This window comes from Betta splendens, chromosome 7 (assembly GCF_900634795.4).
Source record: "Betta splendens chromosome 7, fBetSpl5.4, whole genome shotgun sequence".
Classification (NCBI taxonomy): domain Eukaryota; kingdom Metazoa; phylum Chordata; class Actinopteri; order Anabantiformes; family Osphronemidae; genus Betta; species Betta splendens.
In genome coordinates, this window is record NC_040887.2 from 13594873 (window position 1) to 13614239 (window position 19367).

General features: G+C 44.0%; 1 protein-coding gene across 1 annotated transcript; it reads left to right on the plus strand.

Annotated features, from left to right (window-relative positions):
• Positions 1-86: 86 nt before the first annotated feature.
• On the plus strand, positions 87-18995 carry arfgef2 (ADP-ribosylation factor guanine nucleotide-exchange factor 2 (brefeldin A-inhibited)). Its single transcript, XM_029155107.3, has 39 exons — positions 87-586; positions 2314-2344; positions 2742-2865; positions 5037-5183; positions 5750-5929; positions 6222-6507; positions 6588-6746; positions 6828-6955; positions 7561-7694; positions 8081-8315; positions 8475-8574; positions 8705-8844; positions 8965-9073; positions 9156-9345; positions 9444-9555; positions 9641-9846; positions 9963-10047; positions 10821-10992; positions 11094-11245; positions 11318-11446; positions 11553-11711; positions 11802-11949; positions 12047-12143; positions 12234-12274; positions 12358-12527; positions 12613-12764; positions 12878-13050; positions 13195-13355; positions 13448-13578; positions 13786-13915; positions 14019-14154; positions 14237-14375; positions 14491-14548; positions 14708-14816; positions 15026-15165; positions 15250-15427; positions 15579-15717; positions 16502-16619; positions 17343-18995. Exons 1-39 carry the CDS (start codon positions 394-396, stop codon positions 17505-17507), a joined length of 5556 nt encoding a protein of 1851 aa, XP_029010940.1. The 5' UTR covers positions 87-393; the 3' UTR covers positions 17508-18995.
• The last annotated feature ends 372 nt before the right edge of the window (positions 18996-19367 follow it).

The following is a 19367-nucleotide window of genomic DNA, read 5'->3' on the forward strand; positions in this document are numbered from 1 at the left end:
GTGATGTTACGCGTTGTGGCTCGTTGGTGCCCACTGCTGGACGATTCAGTGACACACGTAACGTTAAGAAGGCTGGATGTGTAACACCACGGAGGAAACGACCCCGGTCCGTTTTCACTGGTGCGGCACGATACGTGTCGTTCATAATATCAGCGTCATATGTTCGTGTAGAAGATCGTGTAAAGATGCTACCAACTTGCTAAGGCACGCGCAGCTTTGGGTCACGTGACGTGACGTAAGCAGCATGGCGGCGCTGAGCTGAGCTGAGATAGCAACTCTCCGGGACTGACAGCGATAGACTGGATTTTGCTAGCTGCTCCTCGTCACCTGCTTTTTCCGCAGGGCCAGGCCGAAGATGACGGCCTGAGACGGGAGCGGGAACGACACCGAGAGATGAAGCAGCAACAACAGCACCCTCAACAACACCTGCCACCGCAGCAGCACCGCCACAGCTCACAGTCGAAGGCAGAAAACAGCAAAACCAAGAGCATGTTTCTGTCCAGGGCGCTGGAGAAAATCTTGTCGGATAAGGAGGTGAAGCGGAGCCAGCACAGCCAGCTGCGGAAAGCCTGTCAGGTGGCGCTCGGTACGTGCCTTTGCTTCGTGTACTGTTCGTTGCCGAGCCGTGTGTTTTATACGGCTCTTCGGTGAAGCATTTCGGCCTGTCTTGGTTTAGGAGGCAGGGCGTAGCTAGCTGCCGTTAGCATCCGAGTGGCCTTCGGCTGTGTCGCCGTCCGCTCACGGGCTGCGTTAGATAACCGGTCGTGCGTTGACACTGTCAACGCTTCGAAGTAAATGTGAAATGCCACGGTCATTGCCGTTAGCCTCGACAGGCAGACAGGCTAACGGGTAGCCGCCGTAAGCTAGCCCAGGCTAGGCTAGCTAGCCAAACAGACCAATCACTGCGCTGTACGTAGCACTGTCACCCAGCCAGACAGCCCAGTCCTGCAGCTCTGCACCCAGACGCACGGGCTATCAAAGCCCAGGATACTCTGACATCCGTGCTTTTCCATTCAGCACGATCGCCGATCGAGTTACACACACACACACACACACACACACACACACACAACCAGGATCTGTCTTTCTCTTAAGACTTGTTTATATTTTATGATCGTACACTGTCATATTGCTGCTACTTGTCTTTGTTGTAGTTGAATGTGTTTTATCTCTACCTGAGAAACGGGTGAAGAAGATTATAGCAATATCTACGCTGTATTAGGTTTAAAGCTGTTTTAAGGGATAAAGATTTCTATATTATTTTCTGTTGCTATTCAGTAAAGGAATGTCACTGACATCTGTGAAACCAGAGACCAATTTAGCAATTATTATTATTGTTATCACGTATCAGTTGGGCTTTATTTACAATTTCACAGCCATTGAAGTATTTTAGGCGCTGTGCTGCTCATTCTCTCAGTTTTCATGCATGGAATTGAAAGAAAACCCATTATGGCACAGTTCAGCTGTTAAACGACATGATCTATGCAAATAAATAAATGTCAGAGAGAAGTGGGCAAACAGGTCGCTGTGTTTGAGCGGCTTTGTCCTCTCGCTTCATGTCTGACAGTCATACTCATTATTTGTCAAAGAACACAACACTCCCTTATTCCTTTTTGAACCAGGGCAATAGGTTACAGTTTGCTGTTTAAAAACTGACTCTCTCCTGTTTTGATGAGAACCTTCCTGGTTAATTTGCTGAAGTGCATCGTTTTATCTGTTTGTTCTGTGAATATTACACACACAGTTGACCGAGACATTAGTTTTTCAGTGAGTAACCAGAGCCAGCTGACTAAATAAGAAGTGTGTTTGAACTCTTGCTAAATTATTCTGAAAAAATTGACTTCACATACATACAACCTAGAGGTCATACTTTTCAGAAAGTAAGTCAGCTATTACCCTACGGCGGATTGTGACATTTTCCGGTTAATATTTCGCAAACTAATTTCCTCTGTCTAGCCCTGTTGTATACAGTTTGCTTAAGGTGAATTGTTGTGGCTAATACTTGATGTTGTACCTTGTCAGTTTGTATGGTCACACCGTCACCTTGGGTAGATCAATGTGGAATTTCTTTAAAAAATATATTTAGGGAAATTGTTAAAGCTGGCATGTGCAGAGTGATGCAACCAATATGAAGGCCTGGTGGAGGATTAACTATCAAACATGAGTCTCGGCTCAGGTTATACAGCAGAAATCTGTAACCTAAAATGAAGAAAACTGTTCAAAGGTCCAACACACATCATGTGACATTTGTGAGACATACCAGTCAAAGTTCAGGCTTCATTAACAAAACGTTTCCTGTGTTTCCCTCCATAGATGAAATCAAGGCAGAGCTTGAGAAACAGAAGTAAGTATCATAATGCACATGTTTTCCAATGAATGAGCACTCGGCAGTAGAGGGAGCTTTTTTTCTCTACTGTTGATAGGTGAGGTCTGCCCTGAAGGAGGATGAGTTAAACCCTGGCTGGCTACTGATGTATGACTAAAACGATTTGCTGCTTTTCTCTGTCTGCTGTCGTACGCAAACTGTTGCTTTAACAATATGCCACTATACTTTACATTATACTAAAAGTCTGCCTGAATGTACAATAAATGTTTTACACAGCAAATGCTTTATTAACAGGATCCTTAAAGGAATTAAGTTTCCTGGGGACACTTAGGATTTCATATATGTACACACTTTTTTTTAAAGTTGCTTTCATTTTTGCCTTTCTCTCAGCTGTTTGCATCCTTTTCATCTCTAGGGATGGTACAGTGGTCCCACCCAGAGCCAACTACATTGAAGCTGACCAGTATGTCCTGCCCTTTGAGTTGGCCTGTCAGTCAAAGTCCCCCCGGATAGTCAGCACCTCTTTGGACTGTTTGCAGGTAAAATATTATGGCAAAATGCACAAGAGCTCAGATCAGTCATGCACTGCTTTCTTTTAATCTAACAGCAACTGTGAAAGTCTGCTTCGTCTCTGAATCATCCCCCTGATCACTATTCTGTAGAAGAAAATATATTTAACAAGATTGTTTGACACAATCGTGAAAAATGCATTTGACAATGCAAATGCTGCATTTGACATCAAACTGTAAACTCTGGACTGCAAGCGTCAGCTGCTTCATTGCACAGAAATATAAAGCAACTCCGCACCAGGGGCCTCATGTACGACGCGTACTTGCGGACAACAACCTGGCATAAGTACGAATCTACGCCAACGTTCAGATGTATCAAGAATTATGCAAAGTGGAAATTAGCGTAAGTCTACGGGGGCTGCCTGGTTGGCGCCAATTTCTACAGCTATTGGTCCGTTGGAAGAGGTGAAGAGGTGAAACAGGGGAACTGTTAATCACGTGAAAACGATCGTTAGTCATCACCCCAGAGAAAAATGAAACAGTGAATACAGCCACTCGTCTGCAATTAGATGAGATGATTGAAAATCGGTGCAAACATATACAGCTCTGTTTGATGATCTGTTAGAGGTTCAATTAGACGATTCGTTAGAGGTGTCTGTTGTTGGAGCGTCGCCCAGCGTCGTTGGGCATCTAGAGGGAGCTGCAGACCGGTCCGGTATTTGCCAGTGGGCCCCGAGCTGAGCCATGCCAGCTGTATGGGACGCAATCATCCCAATGTCAGCAAGGCATCAAATTCCCATATGATGCGGTTGATCAGGGCAACATTAAAGCGCTGTTTGCATTAAGAGATGGTTTACCTGGTCATCGAACCCATCGACTGGGCACATCGCTATAAAAGCACCGTCACAGGATCAAACAACAGGAACGCAGGACACTTTAGTGGTAAACTTTGCTTCACGTTCACCTTTATGTCAGACCACTTTTATTTCCGCTACTGTGCGGAACCTGCAGCATTAACACCTGCACACATGGCCCCGCTCGGCGTACTGCGCAGATGCAGAGCTTGTTTAAATAAATGAACATATTTATATAGAGGCGTGTCACAGGAGGAGTTTTCTAATCAATCGCCTGCGTTCAGTTCTACGTTGATTGGGATGTACGAAGGAAACATACATAGATTTGTACTTAGTAGATGTTGATAAATCAGTATTTCTTTCTACTTGCACTGTTTTCTGGATTTGCACTTATGCAAAATTTAGTAGGAAATCTGCGCAAGTCTTTGTACACGAGGCCACAGGTTACTAACATTGTTTTTCCAAAATGGCCCGTTGTCATCGCCTGTGTCAGGGTTGTTGGGTTCTTTGACTGAATCTGTGAGCAGCAGTAATTTAAAGGTCTAAATGATTGAAAGCAGCAGATTCAGCACACTGGTAAAACCGACAGTGCCATACATGCGTGCAGTTAACTCACCATCTCCTTCCTACAGATGCCTTCACTTTCCACCGCAGGTTCTCTTTGCTTGGTCTTGATGCAGTGGAATCTTGATGCACCTGTTCAACATGTCATACGTGCACACAGACAATGGTGCTAATTTACACGCATACACTCCAGCGTTTAATGCTAGTCAGTGCAGTTCTTTGGTCACATCCTGACTCATAAATATGTGCTACTGGGTTTAAATTATTTCTAGCCTTTTATTCCAACATCAGCTCTCACATTAAATGTCATAAATAAAAGCCTGCACCATACAGCAGTTGTTTCAAGCTAATACAATTTATATAACTTCTTAACAATTACCAGTTTTAAACATGCTCAGTTTATTCATAGTTCTACTGTAGTAACATCAGGCATTTTCTCCAAGGTTTGTCACTTCATAGGAGGCTTTCACATCACTTCTTAGCTTAATAATGTGAACATGTTTTTGAAAAAGGAAAAATGGTACAAAAACATTGCTACTGAAACTTAAAGCAGATCTCCAATAAAGGTTAATGTTGCAACTCATGATTATGAAGCAAAAACTGTACCTGTGCATTCCCTTTGACAAAAATGCAAAGTATTGAAGACTGATGTTATTTTTTATGATTATCATCCTCCTTTTATTGACCCACTCGCTGAGAACTTGGTAAAAACAAACAGAATCCTATGTGCACAGTGAATTCTGCTCCTGCTGCTCTGACCTGTGCACTGTCTCATTACCGTAGAAGCTGATCGCATATGGCCACATCACAGGCAACGCCCCAGACAGCAGAACACCGGGAAAGAGGCTGATTGACCGGCTGGTGGAAACCATCTGCAACTGCTTTCAGGGCCCACAGACTGATGAGGGAGTCCAGCTACAGATTATCAAGGTATAGCCAACGCCTCTGTACATCTGGCAGCCCTTAGATCCTGCAGCTGTCGGTGCTTATTTCAGTCACTGCGGTCCTCTTTGCTTGAAAGGTTTCAGTCATGGTTCACGGCTAAGAAATTATTTTTTTAGAACCAATTCCCCCTGTTCACATGTGAAGGTTTAATAATAAGAATAAAAGGATTACAAATGTTAATTTTAATTAATCAAAGTTGTGACTCCTTAAATGTGTATTGTACAGGTGTTCAGTAAGATTTGCTGTTAGTTAATAAAACACATCCTGGTTGGTTGGAAAGGTCAAAGTCTCCCATGTAAGAAGTCCACAGTATTATTGATGTTGACTAAAAGGTTTACACTAGATTATCTCTACATGTTTACCTGATTTCACTGCTGAATGACGTGTGGAAGTCAGAGTAGCGTGTACAACCTAGCCTCTGACATCAAAATGGTTAAAACAATATTGACCGTAGCTTTAAGCAGGGAAGTGGAGCGATGAGTCAGCTATGTGCAGCAGCGGCATCTTCTAACACATCCTGCGTGGTAAAGCGACTTCTTATTTCTGTGCAGGCTCTACTGACGGCGGTGACCTCCCCGCACATAGAGATTCATGAGGGCACCGTGCTCCTCACTGTCAGGACCTGCTACAACATCTACCTGGCCAGCCGCAACCTCATCAACCAGACCACCGCAAAGGCCACGCTCACACAGATGCTCAATGTTATCTTCACACGGATGGAAAACCAGGCCGTCAGTTCAGCTTTTTACTCACTCGTATCATTCAGACAAAGCAAACAGTTCCAACAGATGAGGAAGGCAATTACTGTAACAGCTACACTTTAAAAAGCAGCCCCCTTACATTATGTCTGACCAACTTTCATAACTGGAAGTAGGGTCTGATAAATACGTATGTGGTTTAGTAAATCGGTTTCTGTTTCTGTGTTGATTTGCATAATCCTCATTTAAATAACTTACAGTGATATACAGTAATGCGTTATATAATTGTTGCTATAACTTGTGTAAAAAAACCCTCTCTACTCAGGCTCTAGAAGCTCAGGAGCAGGAGAAGGACCGCCTGCGACTTCCCCAGCAGAACCAGTCCCCAGTCCCTGGTGCTCGGAGGTCTGGTTCCCCCCGGTCTGATCGGACACCCACCCCGGAGCCCCAGAGCTCCCCATCCCCTGCTGCCAGTACTCCAGACCTCACAAACACCAACTCCAGCGCACCACCATCAACCACTGACCAGGAACAAGCACCGGACACACCTACAGTCAATGGAGACGGCACCGACCCAGAGAATGGAGGAGGACAGGTCACTCCATCAAGAGGTGCGTCTCAGCTTGTTTCAGTGCCTAAAAGGTTTCTGTGATGTTCCTGGGATTTTTCACCCTCCGTTTCTTTACATCAGATTCAGTTTTTGAAGATGAAGGTGGAGAATCACCCCTTACGTCAGCTCAGTCAGCTGAGGACGGAGATAAACTGGACAACTGTCCAAATTCAGCACAGCTAACAGAGACCGAAGGAGAGGATAAAGAGGAACAGCCAGCACAGACACACAGTGAAGCAGGTCAGGGCTTTACTTACTGCACTTCTCTCCTGTTCTTGTTGGTAGCACCAATGAAAATGTCTGCTTGGGCCTCTCCTGTAGGTGGTGAGCACCCAGAGCACCCAGTCTCTGAGCCGGCAGAGGTTTCTTCTACAGAGATCAGAACAGAGACTCAGCAGATGAACGGAATCGTCGAGGACCGATCTTCTGTTTCCTCCGCAGATATGCTGGTGAGGTGTTAATAACAGTGGCTTTTACTTGGCTCACTAAGACATTTCCACCCTGGAGTAGTGAAATTACTGTTATAGCCTCAACTCAATATGAGTCTAAGGTAAACAGGAGGAAGGTTATATGTAGAGAAGCATATAGTGTATGGTCAAAGCACTAATGGATGGCATCCAAATTATTCAGGGCATCTGACAATATGTAAAACCATGCTATTATGAAAATAATGAATAAAAACATAACCTAGCCTATTAACCCATATGTTTAGGTTATATTATGTGTCTTATTGAATTTCTTTTGCAGTTTTTGACAAAGTCAATTTTGCAAGTTAAACTGTATTTTTATCCTGAAAAAATATAATTAATCATCACTAAAGTCACCAGTCATGCTGTGTGCATGTATTTTGTCTTCTGCCTAAGTGTATTCAGACCCCCTTGCTGAAAATATTTTCCCCAGAAATGAAGCAGAGCTAATTTATTCATAGTTATAGTTTATAGTCAACTATAGACAGTTCTAATGTTCAGATGTTGAAAAGATGCGTTACATTGAAACATTTCTCAACAGAGTTTAAGCAGATGCGTTGTAGAGTAACTTTGGTAATGTGTTTCAGGACGCTGAAGCTCTGCAGGGACCTCACAACACCGCTCGTTTCTCCCACATCCTGCAGAAAGACGCCTTTCTGGTGTTTCGCTCTCTGTGCAAACTCTCCATGAAGCCCCTCGCCGATGGACCTCCAGACCCAAAGTGAATTTTTTACCTACCACAAGTGCACAATAACTTCTTTCTTTACATGATGAGCCTAATGTCTTTTTTTATATATAGCTGCTTTAGCACACAAACGCACACAGGGCTACATTTCAGTCTGCATATGTTAACGTGCCCTTTTCCATCCTAGTGTGTCATCTCAAGTTACTGTAACATTATAGTGTGACCTGGCCACTGTGAATAGGCCAGAGACAACAGAGCCAAGTAGAAAAGGCTAACAAAGAAATCAGTTTGTCGTTAGAAAAATGTTCATTCATCATAAAGACTTAATAAAACATGAATCTCCACAGAGCATTCTCTCATACATATCAACAGTCCTCACACTGGAGACACCGCCACTAATACTCCATTCCTCCTTTCTGCAGGTCCCATGAGTTGCGGTCCAAGATTGTCTCCCTGCAGCTGCTGCTGTCTGTGCTGCAGGGTGCCGGGCCGGTGTTTCGCACTCACGAGATGTTTGTCAACGCTATCAAACAGTATTTGTGCGTAGCGTTGTCTAAAAACGGAGTCTCCTCTGTCCCTGAGGTCTTTGAGCTCTCGCTGGCTATCTTCCTCACTTTGCTGTCCCATTTCAAGGTCCACCTCAAGATGCAGATCGAGGTACAGCAACGGGGTTGTCTATGTTTGAGTCAGTTGTGTTTATCCCAAATTGTGCCATTCTGAAATATATTTTAAGACTGGTACCAATGATTTGTTTTCAATTATGTTTTATTTTCTAAAACCTAGGTTTATTTTCTTTATTTCCCTTTCTTATCTAAGGTGTTTTTTCGGGAGATATTTCTGACCATCCTGGAGACATCAACCAGCTCCTTTGAGCACAAGTGGATGGTTATTCAGACACTAACACGCATCTGTGCAGGTGAAACCATAAAACTATCAAAGAATTCTTATGTTTGATTAAGTTGACACAATGTAAGCAGATCCCTTAATTCCTATGCAAGCAAATTCTTTGTCCTTTCCAAGTTTTGTTTTCATATTCTTTCCCCCAGATGCCCAGTGCGTTGTTGACATTTACGTGAACTATGATTGTGACTTGAATGCCGCCAACATTTTTGAGCGCCTTGTCAACGATCTGTCAAAGATTGCTCAGGGCAGGAGTGGTCAGGAGCTCGGGATGACTCCTCTGCAGGTTTGTATGCACACAATAGTCTCTGTAAAGACTTCTCCTTTGTTTTTAATGTTACTCTACTGTCTAGTGTCTGTGTATGTCTGACTGTGAATTAACTGGGTGCTTATTTATTTTCCAAAGGAGTTGAGCCTGCGTAAAAAGGGACTGGAGTGTCTGGTGTCCATCCTTAAGTGTATGGTGGAATGGAGCAAAGACATGTATGTGAATCCCAACCTTCAAGCTAACTTGGGTGAGTGTGTAGCTCTATAAATATGAGAACGTTGTACACGATACATGATCATCTAAACGTATTGCTTTGTGAACATTTGCAGGCCAGGAGCATCCATCTGATAGTGACGGAGCTGAGTTGAAGCTACCAGAGCAGCCGGCGGGGCGTAGGGACAGCATCAGTTCACTGGACTCAACTGTCTCCTCCTCTGTCACGGCTTCCCAGGCGGATCATCCGGAGCAGTATGAGGTCATCAAACAGCAGAAGGACATCATCGAGCATGGCATCGATCTGTGAGCACCTATTAGCACTGGTTTACACTTCATTAGGTTTATGTTTGTAAGTTGACTAAATAGATTTGCTCATCTGTTGTTTTTTTTTTTCTGCTCAGCTTCAACAAGAAGCCAAAGCGAGGTGTCCAGTATCTGCAGGAGCAGGGCATGCTAGGTTCCACAGCTGAGGACATCGCCCAGTTCCTACACCAGGAGGACAGACTGGACACCGTAAGTAAACTTCAGTTGTAACACATTTTGTGTGTGTTTTATTTGAGTTAGAGATCTACCAACTGGTTAATTTTTACATCCACAGACCCAGGTGGGCGAGTTCCTAGGCGAAAACATCAAGTTCAACAAAGAGGTGATGTACTGCTATGTAGACCAGCTGGACTTCTGCGGGAAGGACTTTGTCTCTGCGCTCAGAGTGTTCCTGGAGGGTTTCAGGCTGCCTGGCGAGGCCCAGAAGATTGACCGGCTCATGGAGAAGTTCGCTGCTCGATACTTGGAGTGCAACCAGGGGTAAGGCTCAACTTCACCGCTAATTATTTACACTTTCTTCAAAATAGAAAGTCTAATGATTAAATGTGAAGACACCTTAACCTAGTAAACGTTGCCCTAATGTGTCATTTCTGCAGACAAACTCTGTTTGCAAGTGCAGACACTGCCTACGTGCTGGCTTACTCTATCATCATGCTCACCACCGACCTGCACAGTCCTCAGGTTAGTTAAGGCTTTAATGTTGTTAATAAAGGTTTTGTGCTGTCACGCTGAAATTGTAACTGCGTGTATTGGTCCATAACGCATATAAGTACATTATGGACGCATTTGGACCAAAAACCAACCCTGTGTTATAAAAAGTGTTTAAAAACAAGATGCTGTGCTGATTGTTGTTGTTTAGAGTAACAGCCTGATGATGAAATATGTGAATATGTCTGCTCCTGTCAGACAACATTACATTTAGCTCCTGCTAAATTGAATTCAGGTTTAGCTTTTTTTGCCAGATACATTTCTCCGCTGGACCTTCTGCACCAATGAACAGGCTCCATTTATATGAATAAGGAGACTGCTTAGGTCTCTATCTGTCTCATCAAAGCTCTGAACAAATAGTCTCTGCCACCATTGACAAAGGAAATTGCATCTGCAGCCGGTGTGAAATATTACCCACTGTGACACACACCTTATATAAACGGGGAGAAACCGAGAGTCTGAGTCTGAAACACTTTAATTGACAACAGTGAAGATGTATTATGCTCCAAACAGCACTGCACCACACGATAAAGGAGCAGTAGTAGCTGAGAGTTTGTTCTTGACTTTTCTGTTTTAAGTCACATTTCCTGACAAATAATGGATCATAAAACATTCAGTCCAGTACAGGATGACAACCAGTAGTGCCTCCTAATTTTTACTTTTGCTTTCAAGAAAACCTTTTTATTTTGTCCGGATTCGTCTGAATGACTGATTCCCGCTGTCGTTCTTTATCTTTTTGTGTGTAGGTGAAAAATAAGATGACAAAGGAGCAGTACATCAAGATGAACCGTGGTATAAATGATAGTAAAGACCTACCTGAAGAGTATCTGTCTTCCATTTACGATGAGATCGCAGGCAAGAAGATTGCCATGAAGGAGAGCAAAGAGTTTTCCATCACTCCAAAGTCCACCAAGCAAAGTCAGTTTGTCTTCATTATGTCGTTCTGTTAGGGTTACTCACATAAAACCATCAGTAAGAGAAAGACCCAACGAATAATGGCTTAAAATTCTTCCCTCCAGGTGTAGCCAGTGAGAAGCAGCGTCGTCTGCTCTACAATATGGAAATGGAGCAGATGGCAAAGACGGCTAAAGCGCTGATGGAGGCAGTCAGCCATGCTCAGGCCCCCTTCTTCAGTGCTACACATTTGGAGCATGTCAGGCCCATGTTCAAGGTATGACAGGAAGGTAATAAAAGCCAAGGCAGAATTGAGGACAAGAAGTTGACATGTTAGTGTGTTGTTCAGTTGGCGTGGACTCCCTTGCTGGCAGCCTTCAGTGTGGGACTGCAGGACTGTGACGACCCAGAGGTGGCCTCACTGTGTCTAGAGGGCATTCGATGCGCCATCAGGATTGCTTGCATCTTCAGCATGCAGGTCTGGTGATGTTTCTTACAAAAATGATCCAAACCCTTGAAAAGAAATAACCTTATTATTTCCAGAAGGCTGAATCTGTGTAATTGGCCTGTGTGTGTGTCTGTAGTTGGAGCGGGATGCCTACGTCCAGGCCTTGGCCAGATTCACTCTGCTGACTGCCAGTTCCAGCATCACAGAGATGAAGCAGAAGAACATCGACACTATAAAGACCCTCATCACTGTGGCCCACACAGATGGAAACTACCTGGGCAGCTCCTGGCATGAGGTAACATGAGGGGTATTCAGTGGTTGAATTTTAATCATACGTAGCTACAACTGCTGGAACTTGTGCACTGTGTATGTCTGTGTGTTGTAGATCCTGAGATGTATCAGTCAACTGGAACTCGCCCAGTTGATCGGCACTGGGGTTAAGACGCGTTACATCTCAGGTGTTGTCCGGGACAAGGATGTGGGCATCAAGGGCTTACCCTCCGGCACAGAGGAGTTCATGCCCCTGGGGCTGGGTAGGCTACATGCACACAGTATTTGCATTTGTCTCATGTTTATTATTCTTTTTAAAGTTTGTGAACATTAGTTTGAAATAAATGGTTGGTTTTGCAGGTAATCTGGTAGGAAGTCAGGACAAAAGACAGATGGCTCACATTCAGGAGTCGGTCGGAGAGACCAGCTCTCAGAGTGTGGTAGTAGCTGTGGACAGGTGAGATTCAATACTCATGAAGGTCCTTAGGCACAGAACATTAGTCAGGTAGGAATTGTCCCTTTTTACTAAAGCTGCTTTCATTTGCAGAATATTCACTGGTTCCACCAGATTAGATGGAAATGCAATTGGTGAGTGTATATGTTTTAAAACCTACGTATGTTACAAACCAATAGAAGCAGCCTATTGACCGGCACCATTTAATTGTTTCCAGTGGACTTCGTGAGGTGGCTCTGTGCAGTGTCCATGGATGAGCTGGCCTCTGCTCACCAACCGAGGATGTTCAGTTTACAGAAGATTGTAGAAATCTCCTACTACAACATGAACCGCATCAGGCTGCAGTGGTCTCGTATTTGGCAGGTCATTGGCGACCACTTCAACAAGGTCAGAGAGCATGCAGCATGAGCAAGTGGCTAAAACGCTCTAAAAAAGCCACCACACTGTCCTTACGCTGCTCGCTCTTTTACAGGTGGGCTGTAACCCCAACGAGGATGTAGCCATTTTTGCAGTTGACTCGCTGAGACAGCTGTCCATGAAGTTCTTGGAGAAGGGAGAGCTTGCCAATTTCCGCTTCCAGAAAGACTTCCTCAGACCATTTGAGCACATCATGAAGAAGAACAGGTACAGGACATGAGTGAACATTTACAGGATGGAACAAAGCTAACGTGGTGGCAGTAGGAGTAGGTCGAGGAATAGTGGTGCTTAAAGTGTCATGTTGTAAATAATGTTTCCAGGTCCCCCACCATAAGAGACATGGTGATCAGGTGTGTGGCTCAGATGGTCAACTCTCAGGCAGCAAACATCCGGTCAGGGTGGAAGAACATCTTCTCAGTGTTTCACCAGGCTGCCTCTGACCATGATGAGACCATTGTGGAGCTGGCCTTCCAGACCACTGGGCACATTGTCAGTGAGTATGCGTGCAGCTTTTTATATGGGGTGGCCAGGAAGTCCAATTTGTCAAATGTCACTGCGAGACAGATCTTCATCCCTGATCCAGCTGTATTTGACAGGATCATTGCTTTTTACCCCCTTCCTTCTCTTCATTCCTCAGTGAACACCTTCAAGGAGCACTTTGCAGCTGCTATCGACTCATTCCAGGACGCGGTGAAGTGCTTGTCAGAGTTTGTGTGCAACGCAGCGTTTCCTGACACTAGCATGGAGGCTATCAGACTCATACGACACTGTGCTAAATACGTGTCAGAAAGGCCACAGGTAGAAACGGCAATCTGTAACGAGATATTGGCATCCAATGGACGTGCTGTGCTGTCGAAGGGCGCTGTATGACTCCCTAGTTTCTCTCTCAGGCTCTGAGAGAATACACCAGTGATGACATGAACGTGGCCCCTGGTGACCGTGTGTGGGTTCGTGGCTGGTTCCCTATTCTGTTTGAGCTTTCCTGTATCATCAACCGCTGCAAGCTGGATGTCCGGACTAGGTAGAGTACAATTAGAATTTATAATATTGACATTTCAAGATTCATGATAATGTTCTACGGTTTTTCTTTAGCATTATGCAAATTAGAAATCTGACAATTAGCTAATGTAAACAAAATCCCTTAATCATTAGGAAATGTTTCTTTTTTGAGAACATGGCATAATACTATTCACACAAAACTATTCCTGAACTGTATTGCTTCTGACAGAGGTCTCACAGTCATGTTCGAGATCATGAAGAGTTATGGCCACACCTTCGAGAAGCACTGGTGGCATGACCTCTTCAGAATCGTCTTCCGCATCTTTGACAACATGAAGCTCCCTGAGCAGCAGACAGAGGTCAGAGGGCGCTGGTTGTCAGACTTGAAGCACAAACTCGTTTTGAGATTTGGGAGAGCAGGAGAGTCGAATGAGCTCACGACTGTTCCCCGTTCGTTTCTAGAAAACAGAGTGGATGACGACAACATGTAACCATGCCCTGTATGCCATCTGCGACGTCTTCACACAGTTTTATGAGCCTCTCAGTGAAATCCTGCTGGCCGACGTTTTCACACAGCTACAGTGGTGTGTCAGACAAGGTGGGTGTTAAAGGCGACACTCAGAATATTAATCCATCCACGCGTAGCAGCCGTGTTTTGAATCATTCCCTTTCTTCTGCAGACAACGAGCAGCTGGCTCGGTCAGGAACCAACTGTCTGGAGAACCTGGTGATTCTAAACGGGGAGAAGTTCAGCCCCGAGGTGTGGAACATCACCTGCTCTTGTATGCTGGAGATCTTCCAAAACACCAGCCCTCACGCGTAAGTTAAGGGACTACTCCTTCAGCCAGGTGCAGCAGTGGGAGGAGGTGGAGCTCTAACAGCACAGTCACATGATCCATAAAACACCTGATTCCTAATGTGTTTGCTTTTTCAGTTTGTTGACTTGGCGACCGGCTGGACAGGATGAGGAAACGGCTGACGGCAAACATTTTGTAAGAAAATAAACAAACTCCGTAATTGTTTACAGAGCCATATGTATCAACTCCTTCATGGATCTTCTAGATCTTGATGAAAAGCTTTTATGCAGTAAAACGCCTGCTGTGTCACCTGCTGCATCCCAGTAATACTGTTTGCCACTCTTGTGTCTCAAGGATGCTGATTTTGACAGTCAGTCTCAGAGCAGCTACGACAGAGCTCTGTCTGATAGAGGGCACAGCCAGATGTCCAGCGACGACACCTGGAAGGGCAAGTCCAACGCGCGTGAGTACACACACTTTCATATTGTACCTGCACGTTTGTTTAACAATGATAAAACACATGAGGCTTGAACTGTTCACACACACACACACACACACACACACACACACACACACACACACACACACACACACACACACACACACACACACACACACACACACACATGTATTGCTGTTTTTTTTACACGTATGTGTTTTTCTGTTCTACAGGAGTTTCTGACCAGAAGCTCTTTGCTGGGCTTCTGATTAAATGCGTGGTTCAGCTTGAACTAATCCAGACTATAGACAACATTGTCTTCTACCCAGCAACCAGCAAGAAGGAGGATGCTGAGAACATGGCTGCCGCACAGGTAGGCCAGGAGCTTTTCTGTAAAAGGACAACTCTGTTGACAGGTATACGTAGCTAACGTAGTTTTTATCCCTCCCCCTGTCAGCGAGGTGCGCTGGAGGAGTCGGAGTCTGAGGGGAGTGAGGCCGCTCCAGATCAGGGCATGTACAGATACATGACGTCTGCACACCTCTTCAAGCTCCTAGACTGTCTGCTGGAGTCGCACACCTTCGCAAAGGACTTTAACTCCAACAATGAACAACGGACAGCACTCTGGAGGGCCGGTAAACACAAAGCTTCAAAAAGAATAAATAAATTGTGGGATCATGCAATAATGTAATAATGCATATTGTAATAACAGTAACACTGGTGAAAAGAGCACGCTCTCTCAATGTCTTTCTCTCTCTCTCTCTCTCTCTCTCTGTCTCCTGTCAGGGTTTAAAGGAAAGTCCAAACCCAACTTGTTGAAGCAGGAAACCAGCAGCCTTGCCTGCAGCCTGCGGATCTTGTTTAGAATGTACTCTGACCCTCAGCTGCAGGACTCGTGGCCTGACATTCAGACACGTCTGCTGCTGTGAGTACAGTATGCGATGCAGTTCTGGAGATCGAGTAGAGATTCAGCGATAGATTCAGAGATTCAAGATAAAAATGGGATGTGGATAGTGTGCAGATGTTTGATTTCCACTACTCAGGTTATTAAAAAGGTTATAAATACATACTTGATTAAATAACATCCTGGTAACCTTTCAGTGAAGGAGTCTGAGACAGTTGCATGACTATTTAGGGCTGCATGTTCAATAGTAGACATGGTATTGAGACATTTTAAAAAGCTTTAAAAAAAAAAAAAAAAAACAAACATCAGTTGTTGTGTCAGGACATTTTTTATTCTTCATTATACTCACTTTTGCAGACAGATGGTGGTGGTGTTAGCATAGTAGCTCACTGCTGCTACCTCAGCGTGTTGTTGCCTGGTTAAATGCTAAACCATAGATAAATAAGCACCAACTGTGGAATCTGCAGAAAGTGCAGCACTGCTGTTTGTTCCATGTTGAGCGATCTGTGTTTTGATACATGCCGTACCTTGTTACATATTTATAAATCGTAAATTGGGAGTGCATTTTGCTGAATATGTTGCTGGAGCTTGGCACAAATCACCTTGTTTGTCACCACACAGCTGCTCTGGAGCAGTCGACTCGTGTAGAACAGCAGGAATATACAGATGTTTCATTTTTATTAAGTTGCTGATGCCGTAGTTCAAGATGCGCCGGCCAATAATGAAGATGACACATGCAGGCCGTTGCTGCTGATTCAGTGCTGTGTTGGTTGTAACCCTGTGTGTGTCATGTTGTCTCTCTCAGGGTGTGTAGTGAAGCTTTGGCCTACTTCATCGGTCTGACCTCAGAGAGCCACAGAGAAGCCTGGAACAGTCTGCTCATGCTGCTGCTCACCAGGACACTACGGCTGCCCGACAACAAGGCAGGAGCAAACACACACACACACACACACACACACACACACACACACACACACACACACACACACACACACACACACACAATCCTGTTACCAGTTAACAGTGTGAGTGTGTCTGACTTTAATCTGTATTTCATCAAACCTTGAAGCCTATTAGTTCAACTGTGTATCAAATCGAGCAGATTGATTTATTTGGATGATTCCCAGTTCTGTGACTTTTGGGAGCTGTCACCTATGAATCATTCACAGCTGACTCATGGTAGCGGGTGACTCAGGCTTGCTTTCCAGGGCATTTTGGATCAGTACTGTAGCAGTTTTCACTTGTACAAACAGCCCAGCAGGAGTAGGAAGTGTTGGCGCCATGCGGCCTGCTTTAGGAGGGAGTGACGCCACAGAAACCACTGCATCAACAGAAATTGGAACAATATTGTTAAAAATGTGCTGCCCAGCACCTTTTTGTGTTGTGCAACGCCTGCTGGGGAGACGCTTGGCACCACAAACTACTCCTTTTGCTTGAATGCAATTTTGTTACTTAGTGACCAAATATTGCCTGAGGATGTTAAATTATCTGTGCTTGGACCTCAGACATGAGCGTTACCACACTCTCCAGCCACTCTTATTAATTTTGATTGCTTCAATTCCAAAATCAGACACAAGCAAGGAATGAATAAAAAAAACAGACTTATGTTACAGCTGAACCAGTGCTAATCTATGTTTCCTTCTCAGTTCAAGCCCCATGCTTCCTGTTACTACCCTCAACTCTGTGAAATGATGCAGTTTGACCTGATCCCTGAGCTGCGGGCCGTTCTCAGGCGTTTCTTCCTGCGCATTGGTTCCGTCTTCCACATATCTGCTCCTGAGGGGACGCCCGCCCGGACTTCTTCATCCTAGAACGGGTGGATGGGGGGGCAGATGGGCCTCACCTGCTTTCTTATCGAGGGGACCACAATGTCAGGAGGAAGTTGACGAAGACTGTAGCTTCTCTGTCTCACGTCAAAACTGCATTAATAAAGTGTTGAGCTGCTCTACTGCTCCGAGCTCGTAGAAAAGCTGTAGAAATTCCTCCCATCTTTCTCTCGGGGTTGAACAACACTGTGATCAGCGTTGTCTGCTGACTGTTGTCATTCATCACCCCCCTCGACTCCATCTCAATCTGTAATGACTCAAAGAACTGTAAACAAATAATTTATTGATATTGTTGCAAACCCTGGTTTTGGTTTTGGATGGTTTGATTATCTGTTTGTTTTTAATACTTCTAAAAAAATTCTATATGTAGACGCTGAAAGCGAATGAACGATACCTTTGAATTTGAACCTTGTTTGCCCATTGTTACTTTTTTGGCCAACTGTGCCTGTTAGAAAATGATGACACACACACGGTGTCTCCTTTGAGTTAGCTCTAATCAGAATATATTGTTATTTTTGAATCCTCATGTATCAATGCCTATCTAACAGCATTTTTTGTCACTTTAATTTTTAATTAATCTTTTTGTGCTATTTGTTACGAGCTCTTGCCATTGTTGAGGTGATGTTGGGCTGCAGGTGTTTAACAATCTGTCTCTTACACTATCAAAGATGGCTTCGTTTGAGATGCTGCCGTCTGTGACACAACCGTCCTGTCGTTGGAATAATTTTTGCCTGTTCTTGAGATTTTACTTATTTATTTTGCTCACTTTCTTTCATTTTTTTCTCCAGAGTAAGTGCTGGTTTACAATGAGAGGCTGTATGTGTGTCTGGCACTTTCCTCCGTCATGCTTTCCTTCATGTGTCGACCCAGCGTGCTTGAGGAACACTGAACCATCTTTAGAATTAGAACTGGCTCATAAAACCAGCCCCTCGTGCATCAGCAGTCCCTGTAATGCGACACCGGCGGTTTTCCCACACTTTTCTTGTTGGCAGTTTGTTCTTGTGAAGACATTGCCCAGTGTATGAACTTGCTGTGAATGTGTGGAAGGAAGTATCAGTATTCAACAGTGGAGTTCAGGTATGGAGCGAAACCAAAACTCGTATCTAAAAGAGAATGGGATCTGTGCATTCGGAATCCCTTACAGTATATTCCATGCCTTTGTTTTTTAAAAAGGAGGATGTATGTAATTATTTGAAGTGCATTTACATATTTTTGAGAAGCATTCCCTCTCGCAACTATGGATGTCTACTTTTCTTCCCTAAAAAACTAGGGAACATATAAATACATATAAATAAATAAATATATATATAAATATATATATATAAATAAATGAAAAATGCTGACTGTAAAGTTTTCAATGTAAGATATATAGAAAAGAAACTGCCATTCTTTTCTATACATAATATTGTGATGTAAACTTAAAAGGTTTTGGTGAGGTAGTCAATAAACAAGGATTCTGACCCACTCCAGGAATTAGCGATTACACTTTGCAAGTGATGTGTGCAAAACCTAAAACAAGAAATTTAATCTATGGAATTAGTCATTAATTTATCCAATTATCGCTTTTTGTTACTGCATTCTACTTGTTTTGGTATAGAAGTACATGGCACAGATCGGGGACCTCTGTCATTTAACACCTTGGCCTAATGGTAGGTAAGCATGCCATGACAAGAAAAACCCTCAAAACGAACTAAGTTTGCTTTATAACATCTCTTTCATTATGATTCTGCCTTGTTAATTCTCATTCGGCAAAAATAAATGGTTAAGTTGAGTTTAAAGCCTATTGAACATTTCCGGTGTCGTTATATCGACGGCCACACGGTGGCGCTGTGCCCAAAGTGAAGC

Bases quoted from the DNA above. Each gene is read 5' to 3' on its own strand.
- arfgef2 (XM_029155107.3), top strand. From the start codon at position 394: ATGAAGCAGCAACAACAGCACCCTCAACAACACCTGCCACCGCAGCAG. The intron at 8,845-8,964 runs GTTTGTATGCAC...TATTTTCCAAAG, and splicing joins TCGGGATGACTCCTCTGCAG to GAGTTGAGCCTGCGTAAAAA. The intron at 13,916-14,018 runs GTCAGAGGGCGC...GTTCGTTTCTAG, and splicing joins TCCCTGAGCAGCAGACAGAG to AAAACAGAGTGGATGACGAC.